Below are 15,899 nucleotides of genomic sequence, written 5' to 3'. Positions count from 1 at the left end.
ACAAATTTTGGCTTCCACATTCGTCATGAATCGATCTATTGTGGCGTGATAGTTTGGACTGTCCGCCAGCTCAGCTCCAGCGCTTCCCAGGATGGAATGTCTGTAGCCTCCGGGTGGAACTTACTCCAAGTTCGGCATCGTTCTGACAGGTTTGGGAGCGAAAAGAGATCTAGCCTATAGTATCGGTAGTTTGGCTTGACAGGAGCCAGCTGAAGGGCGCCTCGCACTTGTCTTCATTCAATGGCTATCAAAGGTCGTACAGCGGAACCGCCGGACAGCTGCCCGGTTCCAGTCAGTGGATATGTTCCGTATCCTTGATCTGGTTTAATGACAACAATAGCGGTGTGCATGAGGCCGAGTGCTGAGCGCACAACTTGTACATGTTGGTTGGCGGCAGCATTCACTGTCTGCTGCACTTGACACCGGTACCTTCCGCTAGCCGAAATGGTGATGGATGGTATCCTCTGCTGATGACACCTTCCGGAAGCACTGAGAGAGGCCCCGACATGCAAACTTTGACTAATTAGCAGTTGCGTGCAGACATTAGCTACGGCAGGTCAATTAGACTCTCCCCGGTCCTTCGTACGTGATATCACAATCGTGGAAAAGAATGCCGTTGTTCTAGCCCGGTCGAACATGGGTCCTAAACAGCTCCTGCACCCGTCCTTCCGTCTGCATATCCTTGACTCTACCTGCACCCCCTCTCCAATGTACGATGCAGAGAACGTTCCGGGCGTTGGAGGTAAAGACTTCCCAGCCAACTAAATTATTTTATGAATTAGTCTCTCTACCTTCTCGGGCTCCTTGCTGATCCGTGGCCGATCGCTCCGGGCATTTGCAGAGGACCCGCGGGCCCGCCAACCAGGTACGATTTTGAGTGGCTTGCTGAAGGGATTGTCCAGTATCCAGCGATACCTTTGAGGTTATTTCAGCCACAAGCCCACTAACCTTCGAAGTGGCACAGGAGAATCGGGAATGGCAAGCTGAGGTATAGAAAGGCAAGGATAAGGAAAGAAGAAAAACTCTGTCTGGTGTGACAGAAACGGGTCTGCCAATCCTGCCAGCACGTACTTTTGTCCGTTGCGGCTGGCCTGTTTCTCATACCGTCATTGCTTGCTAATTTCCTCACTTTCAAGCGAGGCCCCGGAGGATAGTTGACCTGCGGGAAATCTTCCGCTCACCCAAATTAGTCGGACGCGTCGATCCCTCCAACTGAGTCGCTGAATGCCAGGGGTCCGCTCCATTTGAAGGAGCTAAATGCTTTGGCGCTGGATCTAGTCGGAGAGCCGGCTGGTGCTAAGGAGTAAATTCAAATTGCCGCGGCAAATCACAGGCGCCCGTCGCTCCAAGTTGACATCTCCGGGGCGCTCGCACCTAGATTCACTAAGCGTCTGAATGCCAATGAACCGAATGGGCACGCGGTGCGTCAAGTGCCCCGAGCTTTCTCCTCTTATGCTCCTATTCAAGCATGACACTGGCTCGCAACTCGGCCCGGCGCTCAGGCCAATTCTTACGCACATGGCTGGCAGTTGTCATCTGTCGTGAGATGTGTGACTGTTACATAACCTTCGTACGGCATAAGCCTGGGTCGGAAGCACTGGGCTCCCTGCTGATAACTCCCGGGGGATGTTTGAATAGCCACGCCGTGGGCTGAAAGGTGCGGCGTGTGTAAAACATCCGAGTCGTCCATGTCGCGCTCCACGGTTCGTGGTCCATGGGTACCCCTGTCGGGGACCAATAAACAACAGAATGCAATAGGGTGGTATATTGCCGGACTGGCCTTGGTGCTCCGATTAATTGACTTAGTTTCACGGGCCTGGAGGGGACAGCATCCGCTTTTCTTCTCAATCAGGTAATGGTGAATTTGTCCCTAGTCGAAACTTGAACATTTGGCTGCACGCTTCCCTGATCTACCGGGAGTGGCTCCCGGGCATATTTCTGGTCCGGTGCGCTTCGGTCCCTACTAGTGTTGCCCCTAGGACCACTTGGTCTCCCATGGTGCTGGGCTTCGAGCTGCGTAGCCCGGTTCCGGTGACGCAAGGTACTTTTGGCTTCTCGATACGTCTTTTTGTTACCTTCCTATCACCAGGGCCGGAAGAGCGCCGCCCCCACAGCCATCGAGTTTTTCGCAAACGCCCATTTGTTCGATGGCCTGCCAAATGTGTAGTCCTGCGGTGGCGCCTGTAAACGAGTAGAAGGTACGAAGGGGGGTATGAACCAAAGGACGATGCGATGCAGATCTTGGCTTGAAGGCGAAAAGATGTGCCTGTGTACTTGTTGTTTGTCCGGTCGGGGAATCCCTGCTGGTGATGGTGGATCGACTGTAAGAGGATGCCGATGTGTGCTCCTGTCGTGGGCCGTGAGAGGAGTCGAAAAGACAGAAAAGACACTGTCAACTTGACGACCGGAGCAGCTCGGTGATGTTACAAGATCAAACAAGTTGGTAGAAGCTCAGCAGATGGGGCATCCTAATCAGATAGACCGGAGATGAGCTGGTCTTCATGGACGACACTAAGATAGCCCGGCTTTCCCAAATCGGCTGGGCATGACGTTTCCGAAAATTCAGGGTGACAAACAGGGATGCTTTTTCTTGACTGAAGTGACAGAGATTTGTCTATCATTCCCCAAATATTCTCTTGGGACGTGCCCCATCCTCTATCAACCTGGTGGGAACTGGGAAGTCGTCCGCCTCTGTCTCTGTACAACTAGAGACTGGGCAAGATGGTGGAGATGAGGAGGTTTGTCCCAACAAAGATAACAAACCATCTTCAGAATGAGGACTTACTTGATACTCCATCAGGATGGCCGATGCTCTTGAGAACCAGGATAGACAGATTAAACAGCGTCGGGGCAGATCTGCACGCCAAAGTCGCAGCGCACCGCAGGGCTGGAACCAGCTCAGCCCCCAAACGGAAGCGCATGAATCGGGAATTGGGGTCCAGATCCAGAGTCCAGGCATTCCCGGGTCGAACCTCAGCTCCTCCCTGGGGAAATCCTAATTTTAGGGGCGAAAGCTTAAAGATGCGAGCGCAGAAGAGAGAAAAAGCAACACACCCCAGGGCAAATAAAAAGGGAAAAAGTAATTAAGGAATAAGCGGCTGTCGCCTACAGTTCCGCACCCACTTGGTTGGGTCCACTGGCGACGATATGTCACTTCCATCATCTCCTTCTAGACTAGGTTCCTGGATTAGCTTGTGTCGCGCTTCCCAGGACCCAGATTTGCGGTTTGACTAGGATAGGAGATGGACTGTGATCGTGAGGATGATGTAGGTGGTCGTGTGTTTTCTTTTGCCTTTTCGGGGTCCGGTACTCACCCATGGATCTCTCTCTCTTTCACAGAGTAAAAGAGAGGGCTTGCTCTTTTTCCTACTATAATTGACTAACTACTTAATACTTTTTTTGACAGCTTATTCCCCGAATTCTCCTCATCTGCACACCCTCGTTCCTGCTACGTACCAACCTCCCCCATATTTCTGTTTTTGTCCATCACATTCTCCTTTTACATCGCTGGATCCTTTCCTTTCCTCACAACACCCTCTTCCCTGTCGCTTGTTATCCATCACTCAACTCTCTGTCGCTTTCTCCACTCAATTAATGACCCGTCGACAGCCTCGGGTACTTGCAGTTCGATTCCCTGCCGACGGAAAGAGCCATTCCATGCAGCAGACCTGCTTCTAGTCTGGACCTCGTACAGCTGTTGGGACCTTCTCTGAACAACGGTCAATCCGAAGCAATGCACCCATCGCATCACTAAAAAGGAGATGTCTCATGTGCTGGTCCAATTTGAAACCTCATCCTCTATATAAAGCTATGGCGACGCATCCCAAACGTCCTTTGTCTTTCATCCATCATCAACAATTACATCCTTCTCCCCTTCATTCTTCTCTTCCTTGACTCTCAGACAACTCTTTTGTCGCCTTCCTCACTCAGGTCTTCCATTCTGTTCTTCAATTTTTACATTCAGGGACAAAACAGGCCGTCTACTTTACATTGCAACTGAAGAAGCTCCAGGCGTTCCATCCCTTCAGCTCCAGTACTTGACTATCGAGAGATATCTCGTATCACTGCAATCTTGCGCAGCTCACGCATAAATCTACATCCACCATCTCTGAGACAGAACTTAGTATGTGAAGGATCCTCATTAAAAATTCCAGTTCCTGGCAACGCGCAAATTGGAAGGATGTTAACATGCTGCAAATAGCGACGAGATGGCCAACCAATGCTCGGGTCACGTTTTCGTCATCGTGCAGGCGACAAACGGGAATATCCTTACCTGGCGATGCTCTGACTGCAACTCCGGTCCGTTTGTCGCCATCTGGCGCTGCAAGATCTGTAACCACTGTCGCTGCAACTCCTGCCACACCGCCAAAGGCTAAGAAGAATCAAGTCACGCATGCTTTTTTGCCTCTTAATCGGTAAGTGTGCAAGTGGCCTGACTGCGATTGTTTGTGGAAGGCTGTGTACCAGTTGTGAAACTATAAGCTAACCTCTGTTCCTAGTTTGATTCGTACATTTCCTAAAACTTCGGAAAAGCCTTCTGCAGCACTCCTCGCGCCATACCTGCCGAAAGCCTATCAGCCTTTTCTTGCGCGACTTGACTTAAATCAATTTTCCCATTTCGTTTGCTTCTCCATTCGGTTCGGTTTCTCCTGCAACTCTTTGAAAAAAATTTTTTCTCCATCTCTGCGGCATACTGCGCATTGTCCCCTCGGTTTGTTGGTGTCCCAGATCGGAGTAGGGTCGACGGAAGAGCGCCTCTGCTTTGTAGTCTGGTCCAATCGGATATCTTCCTATTCGGGCCAGATCTCAATCGATCAACATCAAAGCTGTGGCTACCTGATTGTGACTGAATACCACTCGATGTCTCGCGACCAAAGGAGATGCATCTGAGCCTGCAACTGCAAACGCGGTGCAAGCAGTGTTTTCCCCCATTCTCCATCACTAATATAGTCCACTCCACTCGTTTTCCGCCCCCCCCCCTTTCGTGCTTTTGCCATCGATTCTTATGTTGCTTTCCCGACGAAAAGTCCCAAAAGTCCTTCTGATGCAGAGCCACGGCCGGAATCTCATATGTCCACGATCTACTTTCGCCACAAAAAAGCAGCATCGCTCTGGTGTTCAGGGTTCCGAAACAAACGGTCTGTTGGTGATTCAATTCCTATGCCGGCGCCTCCTTTCAGAGAGCCTTGCATTCCTTGTCTTTTATCACACTCGGACCTTTTACTTTTTCTGTTTATGTTTTTCCAGATTTTCTTTCTGTGCGATAGAGATGACTTATAGATCCTTATCAGGAATACAATGCGGCGACGCAAATTTAATAATGGCATTTGAGAACTCCCATTTCACAATTCCGTAGACACATTCCCCTCCCCTTTGGCAAATTCCAAATACGCTAAAAAAGACGTGACACACGAAGATCCCCAGACATAAAATAACTAACATACTTTACGATAAACAAACTAGTATCTATTTGACCCAAATTAAATTTTATCCCCGTCAATAATTTCCCCACTAATAATAATGACAATTTATCTTAATGACAAGCAAAGTGGGCCGCCGCGCCCCGGCCTCCTTCCGACCCGCAAAAATAGGGAAATTGAGCCACCACCACCCACCAAACACCAAACAGGAAATTTGCACTGTAAGTCCAACCAACTCAACCACTACTTACCCCAGTCAGCTTTACTTACCAAATCGGGTGAGTTGCATGATGTATCGGAAGTCAATTCGAAAAAATAAATAAGAGGAATAGAAGAAAAATAATTAGAAAATATTACTTGACGATATTTTTCAATTGCTAGTAGTAGTTGATTTAGTGAAACCTGAGACTAGGTAATACTACTATCTAACCCAATTACTTAGATGAGTTTAGTTAAGTAGAGTCGTGGAGTTGTAGAAGGTCGTCTGCTTTTCCCTCTTTTAGGTTTTGTTTTATTTATTTTATTTCTCTACTAGTATCTAAGTATCTAGTACATACTACATATTCTAAGTACTAGATACTTCAAACCCCGGTAAACATGAACGGGGCCTAGTATCTATCTATCTATCTACCTGTCTGTCATGCATGCGCAACGTATGTATGAAATAAAATATGTATCATGTAAATGTACTAGGTATGGGAAGGGGAATTAAGTGATGCTTTCTTGCTTGCTTGGCAGGTAATTACCTACCTACCTATTTACCTAATGTAAGACCTGCAACTAAAGTATGTGAGATGTCAAATCCCGAATATCAAAGTGGGTAATAGGACGTGAGAAGGAGAGGGCAGGGGTGGTTCCAGATAAATCATCCCTTGCGAATAGAGTTCAGGAAACTCCCTAGATAACTTGTAGGTAGGTGAACTGTACTTGGTTGCTGGTCTTAGATGTGTGTGTGTGTGTGTGTGTCTTTCACTTACTCGGTCTTTCGGTCTCTCTCTCTCCCTTCTCGTGCACCCACTACTCCTACTACTACTCCGACTACTACCCCTTGCGTGGAAGATTCATGTACTCCGCATCCGCATCGCAGGGAAACTTTCATTGCTTACTTTGCTTACTATTCCCGGAGGGGTGGGTTGAGTTGGGCACTATGGATCATTAGGATTTAAGTAAGATGGATTTAGAATTATGGAATGGATGGATGCACCATGGGCTTGGGATGGGACGGTGCTGGAACGGGATGGAATGGCAGGAGGGCTGGGTGATCCGTGGTGTAGGCACGGGCCCTTTCGGGGTGGAGTTTTAGTCTCGCTACGTAGGTAAATGTAATTTTCTAGACGGTTCGTTTTTCTCCTTTTCTTTGCTCCTCTCGAGATTTAGTCTGTGGCGTCGATGGCGGGTATGATATTGGTATGTACTATTAGGTACTAGGTATGTAAGGCAAATACAACCTGTCGATTGACAATCGGTACTCCGTACTGGAGGCAAAATTTGTCTTAGGTGTAGATACTCTGTAGAGGAAATTTGTGATACGTTAGCTCATGTTTCACACTTAAATCGGTAGGTAGGTAGGTAGGTAGGTAGTATCACCTCTGTGATTTGATTCACCGCCAATCCAGGCTCAGCCATGTTGGCATCCTTCAAGAACTCCAGTGGCATCCAGACCAGATGTCCCTTGATTTTATCCAGCTTCTCGCGGATTTCATTGACCGGCTGGAAGGGATCAAACAAGTGACCTTGCTTGATGCCGCGAGGACAGATTCGGTCGTAGTCGTCGAATGTGCGGACATTGTCGTCGGGGTCGGCGCGGAATAGCATGCGGTACATGTCGGTGTTGACGGTGGCGCGGCCAGTCCACATCTCCCAGAGCTCGTCGCTCATGGGATCGGTGACAAAGTCGTCTTCGGGTCCCTCGAGGATGTGGTTCATGCACATGTAGGGGGGCTTTGCGTTCGGGTCTTCAGAAGCGTCATAATTCTGAGCGGGTAGCAGGCCAAGGTGCTCCCGCCAGAGCTGGCGGCGGAGCGTGGCAGCGACACGGGCGGCCTTGTACGGTTTGCCATCCATGGTGCTGCCGATGAAGTCTTGGTCTTCAACAACAATAGCAAGCTCGCTGTCGTGGTAACCAAGTTGGGACTGCTATCGGTCAGTATCGCGTATATGACGGTTCAGGACGGGGGAAAATATACTCTGTCGTTGATGTTGGCACTTCCACAAATGACAACTCGGTCATCGACAATGCACACCTTTCCATGCACGTAGAGCTCTTCCTGAATAAAGTTCTCCTTCTCGTCCTCGGGGTCGCCCTCCCATGGCTCATCGGACATCTTGCCGCCGTTGAGCATGGTGGTGTGGGCGACGGAGTCGCTACCCTTGAGGCCCTCCAGCTCCTTGTGACGCTCATGCTGCTCCTCGTACTTGCGCAGCCGTGCGAGACGAACCTCCTTCTCCTGTTGTGCATTGTCATACCCCACCTCATGCTTGTCGCCCTCTTTGCCGATAGCCGGGTGGACACTGTCACTCATGATAGACTCGGCAATGCCACGCTGAACATCGTTGTAAGTCACGCCCGCCTCGGACTCCAACTTGACGAGAGCAGGGGTCTTGTTGATGCGATCGTATGCGCGCAAGTTAAACAGGAAAACGTGTTCTAGCTACGTCAGATTGCGTCTGAAACGGACGGAAGTTCACCTTACCTCTGGGGTTCACGCCTTGGGCGGAAATCCGGCCGAAGATGGAGTGTTCACCGCGCAAGATCGACTTGTACTGGTAGTCCATGATGGCGCGGGTGCCTGTCGCTTCATTCTGGCGGAGGTCTCCCGCAAATCCAGGGATGGCGGGAATCACGATGATCACTCTGAACTTTCTTCCCTCCTTGGCAGCTCTGACAACGGCCTCGACGATAGACTGACCAATGGTGTTGAGAATGGGCGCCTGTTTGTCTCCCGTGGCAGTGACTTGGTGGGGTTAGCAGTCGGTGTAGTGCTCAGGGTGAACGATCTTACTGAAGAATTGATTCTCAATGTAGACATAGTGCTGAGCCTGGCTGATGATCTCCTTGTAGGCGTTCTGGATGCTATGTTCCGTCAAAATTCCACTGCTCCAGTCGGCGCTACTGCGCACGATCTGCGCCCGTGCAAAGCCTTGCTGGCCGAGGGGCTTCGTATCGAGAGGCGTAAGAGGGTGCTGCAGGTACTCGCCACACGGGAATTTCGGACGCTGAACGGCAACCAGATCTTCGTCGTCCCCAGTACGACCCTCCAGCATCAGCCAGTCCACACTGTCGTCCCGTTTGTACTTGTCCCGCTTGATGAAGTTCCACCGCAGGACGAAGTGCTCTGCGATGTCATACACACAGTCACCCATCACACCCATGGCGACGTCGTGCCAGGGCATTCGACCATACTCAGCCTTGCTAAGCTCGTTGGCCTGCCAGTCGCCCACGCTCTGGAAATCCATGATGCGGTTGTTGTTGAATTCCTGTCCGGGGAAGACCTCGTTCCGCAAGTTAGAGGGGTGGACGTCGGCCAGGGGATGCTGATGAGCGTCCCATCTTCCGAAACACAAATCAATACCTCCAATGAACGCCAATGCGTAATCAATGACTATGAATTTCTCATGGTGCGCCTAACGAAGTTAGCACGCGCTGCGGGAAGCTTCGGGATTTAAGCTCACCCAGTACAAGGTCATGTCAGCCGCATTCTCGAAGATGTTATGATCCGGGTGGCGCAAGACTTTGATGTTTCCGTGACCAGGGCTTCCTTCGGGACAGAGGTTGCGAAGCGCGTGCTTGGTATGAGCGGAATTGCAAGTCAATGCTTGGTTGACCTAGTCCATATATGTTAGCAACCCATCGACGATGCGACTAACGCCTAGACTAACCTCCTTGTACACAATCACGTAGATTTTGACGCCCGCCTCGGCGCGACGCTTGAGAATCTGATCCAACCGCCATTCCTGGGCCATGAACGGGGGTCTCCGGAGGAACAATTCAGGAGACAACCACCAATCGGCAATGTAGATGGTCTCTTTGGCCTCCTCTAAAGCCATTGAGACCGCCCACAAGTAGTCCAGAGCATCGACATACCACTTGACCTTGTTACCCTCACGGATGGGCGCGAACGACTTGAAGCGGTGGGATTCGGAGATCGCGGTGCGTTTGGCATCGGTAGCCTTCTCGTGCGCTTCATCATGGCGATGATTGGGGTTGACAATGTTAAAGAACTTGCCAACTTTGTGCTTGAGGTGGAAAGCCTTCTCCTCGATGTGGGTTTCTGTCGAGACGGAGGGCGGTTAGTGGGATTCAAAGCAGTGGAGACAAGAATGACACCTTTGAACTGCTCCTCCAGGTTCTCGAGCTTATGCTTAAACTTGTCCATGATGGCGGCGTAACAAATTCGACAGCCTCAGGGAGAGAATGAGGGACTGGGGGTGAAGAGGAGGGGAAGCAGAACAATTGTTGGAGCAGTCGCCCTGTAGGGACGGAAAATGAGGGGGAGGGAAGAAAGCCGTGGCTCCACCACACGAGGCCGATGGAGCTAGAAACTAATGATCGGTTGCGATGCTGCCTGGAACCGCTGAATGAATTAATGTTTCAGATCGGCGGATCGGCGGGGGTCAGATCCAGAGGTCAGAGCAGCCGCCATGCAAGAAAAACCAGTTTCCACTTTCCAGAGATGCACTGGAGAGGAGGAAGACTAGATAAGTGACATTGATAGTAGTTTAGATCGAGCAGTAGATTGGCAGATGCAATCCAACGCGAGCATGACATCACTGCCTGAGTGCCTGAGTGAATCCGACCCCTCTTCCCAGCCTTATCGCCTCAGGCACAGCACGTCGTCACTCATTACGGAATACCAGCCATTCCAATTCAGCCTTCCGTGATCTTGTCTCTGTCGCACCACCCAGATTTTCCCTGTTTTCAGCCAACGCGGTCTCGGAGACTCCGTCTGGGCATTCGTCTCGAAAGCAAGCGATAGGTGGCCCAGCAATAGCGTGCTTCTACCGTATCGGGGGAGGATTTCCGGTACGCTCCACCCGCTGCCATTGGTTTGTGTCCAGCACCACACAGTCCACTGTGCACGATGCCCGTCCCTGACCAGTGGCACAAGGCACTAACATTTTCACCTCCAGTAGCACGCAATGAGGGCCTCACGCAATATCTACAAGGATGAGGTGGACTTTACCGCCCTTGCCTTGCAGTCTCCCGAGTTTGCAAAGTAGTTAGTTCATCCGGTACAACCTGTGTGTTTCTTCTCATCTGCAACTCACTAAACCATCTCCAGCTTGAAACCCAATGGGCAACTGGACTTTAGCGACCCGGACGCTGTTCGGTGGGTCGGAGACTAACCTGAATGGTAGCTGCAATTGCCACTGACACGTACTCAGTCAATTGACCAAGAGTCTGCTGCAACGCGACTTTGAGTTGAAAGTCGAGATTCCGGAGAATCGATTGTGTCCACCGGTACGTCTGCCAGCTGCCGATGTCCGTTCCTGCAGCTAACAAGGACACGTGCAGGTCCCGAATAGGTAAATGAATGGCCTGTCGACGGACTAGTTGCATGGTGTAATGCATCTAACCCCAGTATAGACTCAATTACATCCTGTGGCTGCAAGACTTGCTCGACACCACTGGTGATGAATACCGTGATAACTATGACCCTGACCGAGAAGTTATTGGGCTTGACATGTAAATCACCACTCCACCTTCGGAGAACTCGGTCGCTAACCCACTAGTGTAGTGGGACAGGATGTTGCAGCATCTACCCCCTGCTAGGTTGTTCCATGCGACCTCATTGGCGCTTCGTCGCAACAGGTATATTCACATACTATACTGTATGCGCATCAACTCACATACGCAGACATCGACAACGACAATATCCGAACATCGCGAGACACAGTCTTTGCGAACAAACTCGATTCTCGCATTGAGATCATCCAGACAGACCCGAAGGATGAGCTGATTCCATTAGACACGAAGCTCAATGTCGACAGGTAAATCCAAACCCCACTTCTACTATTCTATACAATTAACCCACCACAGACTCGACTTCACCATGTGCAATCCTCCATTCTACGCCTCGCGCGATGAATTAATAGCTTCCGCAGAAGCCAAAGAGCGACCTCCCTTGACAGTAATACCTATTCTCTCCCCGCTCCCTCTCCCTCGCTGATATCAACAGGCCTGCACCGGCGCCGAAGTAGAAATGGTCACCACAGGCGGCGAAATCGCCTTCATCATGCGCATGATCGAGGAAAGCCTGCACCTCCGCGAGCGAGTAATCTGGTACACCACAATGCTCGGCAAGCTAAGCAGCGTATCCGTCCTCATCGAGACGCTTCTCGAACACAAGAACAACAACTACGCCGTAACCGAATTCGTCCAAGGAAACAAGACCCGAAGATGGGCCATAGCCTGGTCATGGACGGATCTCCGTCCGACTGTCGTACGATCTACCCCTCTCTATCCCATTTCTCCAAACATTAGATCTAACAACCCACTAGTCCATAGCACGAGGCACCGCCGCCATCCCCAAACACCTCCTCCCCTTCCCCTCAGAATACATCTTCACAACACAGTCCGAGTCCATCGATGAAGTCAGCGGCAAAATAGACACCGAGCTCTCCGCCCTGCATGTCCAATGGCTCTGGCGCAAGAACCTCGCCACGGGAGTGGGGTTCGCCATGCAGAACGTGTGGTCTCGGCAGGCGCGTCGCAAGATGCAGAACCCGGATGCGATGGCCGAGATGGGGGAGATTGACGAGACGAAGGCGGCGCTGGGGTTCAAGGTACAGGTGAAGAAGGATGCGATTGATGAGAAGGGGGTGAGGGTGATTGTGCGATGGCTGAAGGGGAGGGATTCGGTCTTGTTTGAGAGTTTTTGCGGGATGTTGAAGAGGAAGGTTGAGAGTACTTAAGCTATCTACAAGTTTAGATGCGTAATGGCACCCTGAGAGTCCATTACAGATTAGAGTCAACCGAATGAAATAAACAAATGAACTCTCATAAATCTATGTATATGCTGCTTCTGCTCTCGCAACCACAATCGAAAAGAAGAACAGTATAATACTTTTTCTTTCAAAACATCCGTCACATAACCAACCAACCAACCATCACATCTACTAATTACTCCCCACCTCACTCTGCAACTCCTTCAACCTAGCCCACCCCTCACTATCCTCCCAAAACTCCTTCCCCTTACCCAGAATACCTCTAACCGCACTCCTAGCCTTAAACCTCCAGTCCTTCGCGACCATCTCCTCCGTGCCCTCCTTATCCATCGGACCAAACCGCGCATATCCATCACGCACCAACCTCTCCGTCGCCCTCACAATCTCCATCCACCTCTTCTCATCAGCCATCTGGAACGCGCCCTGCGATGCCGAGGCAACCGTCGCGCGCCACGCCTTCTCATGCGCCTCGAAGGCCATGCTCGGGCGTTCGCGGAACACCTCGACTCTCGCGACGAGGAGCCACAGCGGGGCGGAGTGGGTGATCAATGGCACAATGCTGGTGTCGATGAGCGAGAGGATCTGGCCGGCGATAGTGCCGCTGCGGACGACCTTTGCAGTGGAGTCGTCGCCATCAATGGAGATGAGGAGGTCGGAGTAGTTGTATGCGGTGACGAGGTGGTCGACGAGGAGTCCTGTGATGGGGAGGTCGATGCACTTCTCGCCGTTCTTGGAGCCGTGGAGCTCGATCACGCGGCGTTGGGCCGTGATGACTTCGCGGAAGGGAGTGAAGGGTGGGGGGATGGAGGCTGCCACTGTGAGGACGTTGTCCCAGATGCGGACGTCGCTGTGTTTGAGTTGGGCGGCGCGTTGGAGGGCCGCTAGGGCTTCGCGTTTGCGTTTGTAGGGGTCTTCGGGGGCGGGTTGGCTGGGGACTTCTTCGTCTTCTTCGTCGTCGGCCGTGGTGGCGGCCTCGGTGATGGGGATGGGGAAGGGTTCGGTTGATTCTGCGGGTTTGGGAGAGCGCAGGATCGCGGCCGCCAGGTTGCTCCAGGCTTCGGCGTCGGTGTCTTCGAGTTGGACGGTGCGGGTGAAGGAGTCGATAGCGTCGTCCCATTTCTGGAGCTCTAGTTGCACGCAGCCGAGGGCGAACCAGGCGCCGTGGTTGAGACGGTTGATGTGGAGACTCTTGAGGTAGGCGTCTTCGGCTTTGTCGAGGGCTGGGGGCTTCAGGCTGAGGTAATGACGGGCCAGGGAGCGCTGGGCGCGAGCGTATCTGTTGTTGGAGACTGCCCAGGCGCGCTCGTACATGGCTGGGTCGGTGTCGATGTCACCCAGGATGCAGAGGAGGCGGGGAGCATCGGCGGGGAGAGGGGAGAGTTCGGGTCCGTCAAATTTCTCGTTCTCGTCGTCGGGGTCCGTGCCGGTGGGTTGGTAGAGCTGTCTGCGGACGAGGTACTTGGCCTTGTCCTCTCGTTCGGTGGCGGCGTAGCAGAGAGCGGCCTCGGCCCACATCTGTAGACGCTCGTAGATGTCCAGGGCAGTGCGCAGACCTCCAAGGTTGACCCAGCGGGTGGCGAGCTCGGCCTCCAGGCTCCAGCGGGTGGAGAAGCTCAGGATCCAGATGTACTCCAGACGCTCGGCGGCGGAGGCGGATTCCGATTTCTCGGATCGAGGAAGGAAAGTAGTGGGCTCGTCGACTGACGTGCCTGCTTGTTCATCGGACGTGGCGGTGTCGGCGATGACCTGGTCGACAAGAGCTTGCATCTGCAGGACGGATCTCTCGACAGTTCTGGCTTTGTAGCCCTCGACTCGGCTGCGTACCAGCAGGGCCTGAGTGTAGATCTGCCAGTTTGAGCTGCCACCTTCGAGCACACGGGTCGCGTACGGCTGCGTTTCCTCTCGGGTGAGACCGTTCTCCGGTGCGGTGTTTGTGATGGCAGATGCGAAAGCGAGGAGGATAGCAGAGTCGACGGGGTCAAGCTTGGGCTGGTCGCCGGGATCGAGAGATGCCAGGGCAGGAGTAAGGTTTGACTCCTCCTGGACGGTCACTTGTGTATCGTCGGATTTCTGAGCATCCGGCTTGGTAAAGGAGATAGACTCGAGAAGAGTGTCATCATTGAGATCCAGCTTCTTCGGGACAGAGGGCTTGTCGTCCGATTCCGCGGCGGCATCGGCGCTCTTGGCCAGGATGACCAGCTGACTGATATCACGGTCCTGGAACTTGGTTCTCTTTCCGAGCTTACCAGTTAGAGCGAACTCAAACTTCCGTTCCGCAGCAGCCTGTTCGAGATCCTTCCGGGCCTTCGCATCAAAGCTGTGGTGGGTATGGATGGTAGCTCTTTCGAGAAGGAACCGACCCTTCTCCTGTGCAGTGCACTTGTCGCTCAGAACAAGCTTTTCGAGCTCCTCCAAATCGGCGTAGATGGAATCTTGCAGCGCGCCAGTCACTTCCGACAGCATCTTCTGGTGAAGGAAGTTGACACGAACCCTCACAGTCCTAGCCACCAACGGACCGTTTGTCACCAGGGAATCAGCATCCACCAGCAGAGCCTTTGCCACGGCGAACAGTTCCACATTAGGAGTGAGCTTGTAAGCGGCCTCGCCGTCCACCGAAAGATCCCGAATGACATGATCCCGGACGGCACGGAGGGCCGCTTTGTCCGACCGCAGAGCAGCAGGAATGACAACATCTGCAGGGCTGAACTCCAACGGAGGACCAGTGACATTCGACTGCAAGAAGCCAAACAGAGCGGCCAGACCGATATGGAGCAATTGAGAGCGCTGTTGCTCAGAGGTCAAGCCATCCACTGGTGTCTGGGCGACAGCCTTTGCCTTTTCCGTCAAGAAAGTAGTATAGGAGATCTCTTTGCGAGAGACACGGCCGAGAGCCTCCGAATCTGCTGCATCATGTCCGAAGACTGCCTTTGCGGAGGGCAGCTGCAGGAGGGGCACTATATCCGCATCTGCCAGGCGGATGGGGTCATATTGTTCCCGAAGAGCGGATGACTCGTCGAACAGGGTGTTCAGAGACGCAGGGTAAGTGACAGTAGCGTCAGCCATAATGACTGTCACGGGGTATCGTTTGATGCGTTAAGAGAAGAGCGAAAATAGTTATGCTGCTAAGAATCAATGCGATCTTCCGACTAGGCTTCTATGCGATCTGAATTAATAAGACGGCAAGAGACCCTCAAGTCGGGGATTTTGGATGAATTGACAGGAACGATAGTCTCAGTATAACATATCCTGTGCGTCCCTATATGAGAATACTACCCCGCGAACCTGATGCCAGAGGAGAAACGTCCAAAGGAGCAACTGTGGAAGATAAAAGAAGGACTGAACGCGAGATCGCGAGAACCCCGCCATCCCGCTTGGTGCCTTTTTTGCACTTTTTTCTGCCGGTTTATCGATAAGCCATCGCCAGGCGGTGACGCCTTGTACTAGGACGTGGCAGTATTCTATCCCTGCAAGTAGCACCCTTTCCACCGCCATGGTTGCTATGGCCACGCACTTCTACACTCGCAAACGCAC

At 52.2% G+C, this 15,899-nt stretch overlaps 4 protein-coding genes across 4 annotated transcripts; 2 read left to right on the top strand and 2 right to left on the bottom strand.

Moving 5' to 3' along the window:
* The first annotated feature begins 4,026 nt into the window (after positions 1-4,026).
* On the top strand, positions 4,027-5,390 carry BO85DRAFT_17258 (uncharacterized protein). The gene is made up of 5 exons (XM_025654292.1): positions 4,027-4,127; positions 4,202-4,332; positions 4,388-4,415; positions 4,500-5,138; positions 5,292-5,390. Exons 2-4 carry the CDS (start codon positions 4,209-4,211, stop codon positions 4,888-4,890), a joined length of 543 nt encoding a protein of 180 aa, XP_025520995.1. The 5' UTR covers positions 4,027-4,127; positions 4,202-4,208; the 3' UTR covers positions 4,891-5,138; positions 5,292-5,390.
* Positions 5,391-6,746: 1,356 nt separating this feature from the next.
* On the bottom strand, positions 6,747-10,149 carry pldA (putative phospholipase PldA). Its single transcript, XM_025659012.1, has 8 exons — positions 9,748-10,149; positions 9,300-9,691; positions 9,093-9,245; positions 8,423-9,044; positions 8,114-8,374; positions 7,607-8,067; positions 7,008-7,553; positions 6,747-6,928 (listed from the first exon to the last, which is right to left on the bottom strand). Exons 1-8 carry the CDS (start codon positions 9,794-9,796, stop codon positions 6,914-6,916), a joined length of 2,499 nt encoding a protein of 832 aa, XP_025520994.1. The 5' UTR covers positions 9,797-10,149; the 3' UTR covers positions 6,747-6,913.
* A 410-nt stretch (positions 10,150-10,559) lies between these two features.
* BO85DRAFT_433620 (DUF890 domain protein) lies at positions 10,560-12,335 on the top strand (the record flags this gene model as incomplete). The annotated part of the gene is made up of 10 exons (XM_025658429.1): positions 10,560-10,639; positions 10,703-10,750; positions 10,806-10,881; positions 10,936-10,946; positions 11,008-11,106; positions 11,159-11,232; positions 11,279-11,411; positions 11,461-11,551; positions 11,600-11,863; positions 11,922-12,335. The coding sequence occupies 10 exons, from the start codon at positions 10,560-10,562 to the stop codon at positions 12,333-12,335; spliced, it is 1,290 nt and encodes a 429-aa protein (XP_025520993.1).
* Positions 12,336-12,400: 65 nt separating this feature from the next.
* BO85DRAFT_444409 (tetratricopeptide repeat protein) lies at positions 12,401-15,806 on the bottom strand. The gene has a single exon (XM_025659011.1). It carries the CDS (start codon positions 15,429-15,431, stop codon positions 12,540-12,542), a length of 2,892 nt encoding a protein of 963 aa, XP_025520992.1. The 5' UTR covers positions 15,432-15,806; the 3' UTR covers positions 12,401-12,539.
* Positions 15,807-15,899: the final 93 nt, after the last annotated feature.

The sequence above is a fragment of the Aspergillus piperis genome (genome assembly GCF_003184755.1).
Source record: "Aspergillus piperis CBS 112811 unplaced genomic scaffold BO85scaffold_1, whole genome shotgun sequence".
NCBI lineage: Eukaryota > Fungi > Ascomycota > Eurotiomycetes > Eurotiales > Aspergillaceae > Aspergillus > Aspergillus piperis.
This window is presented reverse-complemented; position numbering and strand designations above follow the sequence as displayed.

Excerpts from the sequence above, each read along its gene's own strand:
- BO85DRAFT_17258 (XM_025654292.1), top strand. The coding sequence starts at position 4,209 with ATGGCCAACCAATGCTCGGGTCACGTTTTCGTCATCGTGCAGGCGACA. Across the intron at positions 4,333-4,387 it reads CATCTGGCGCTGCAAGATCT|TCACGCATGCTTTTTTGCCT; the intron begins GTAACCACTGTC and ends AGAAGAATCAAG. Across the intron at positions 4,416-4,499 it reads GCTTTTTTGCCTCTTAATCG|TTTGATTCGTACATTTCCTA; the intron begins GTAAGTGTGCAA and ends CTCTGTTCCTAG.
- BO85DRAFT_444409 (XM_025659011.1), bottom strand. The coding sequence starts at position 15,431 with ATGGCTGACGCTACTGTCACTTACCCTGCGTCTCTGAACACCCTGTTC.
- pldA (XM_025659012.1), bottom strand. The coding sequence starts at position 9,796 with ATGGACAAGTTTAAGCATAAGCTCGAGAACCTGGAGGAGCAGTTCAAA. Across the intron at positions 9,692-9,747 it reads CCTGGAGGAGCAGTTCAAAG|AAACCCACATCGAGGAGAAG; the intron begins GTGTCATTCTTG and ends CCGTCTCGACAG. Across the intron at positions 7,554-7,606 it reads GTGCCAACATCAACGACAGA|TCCCAACTTGGTTACCACGA; the intron begins GTATATTTTCCC and ends GACCGATAGCAG.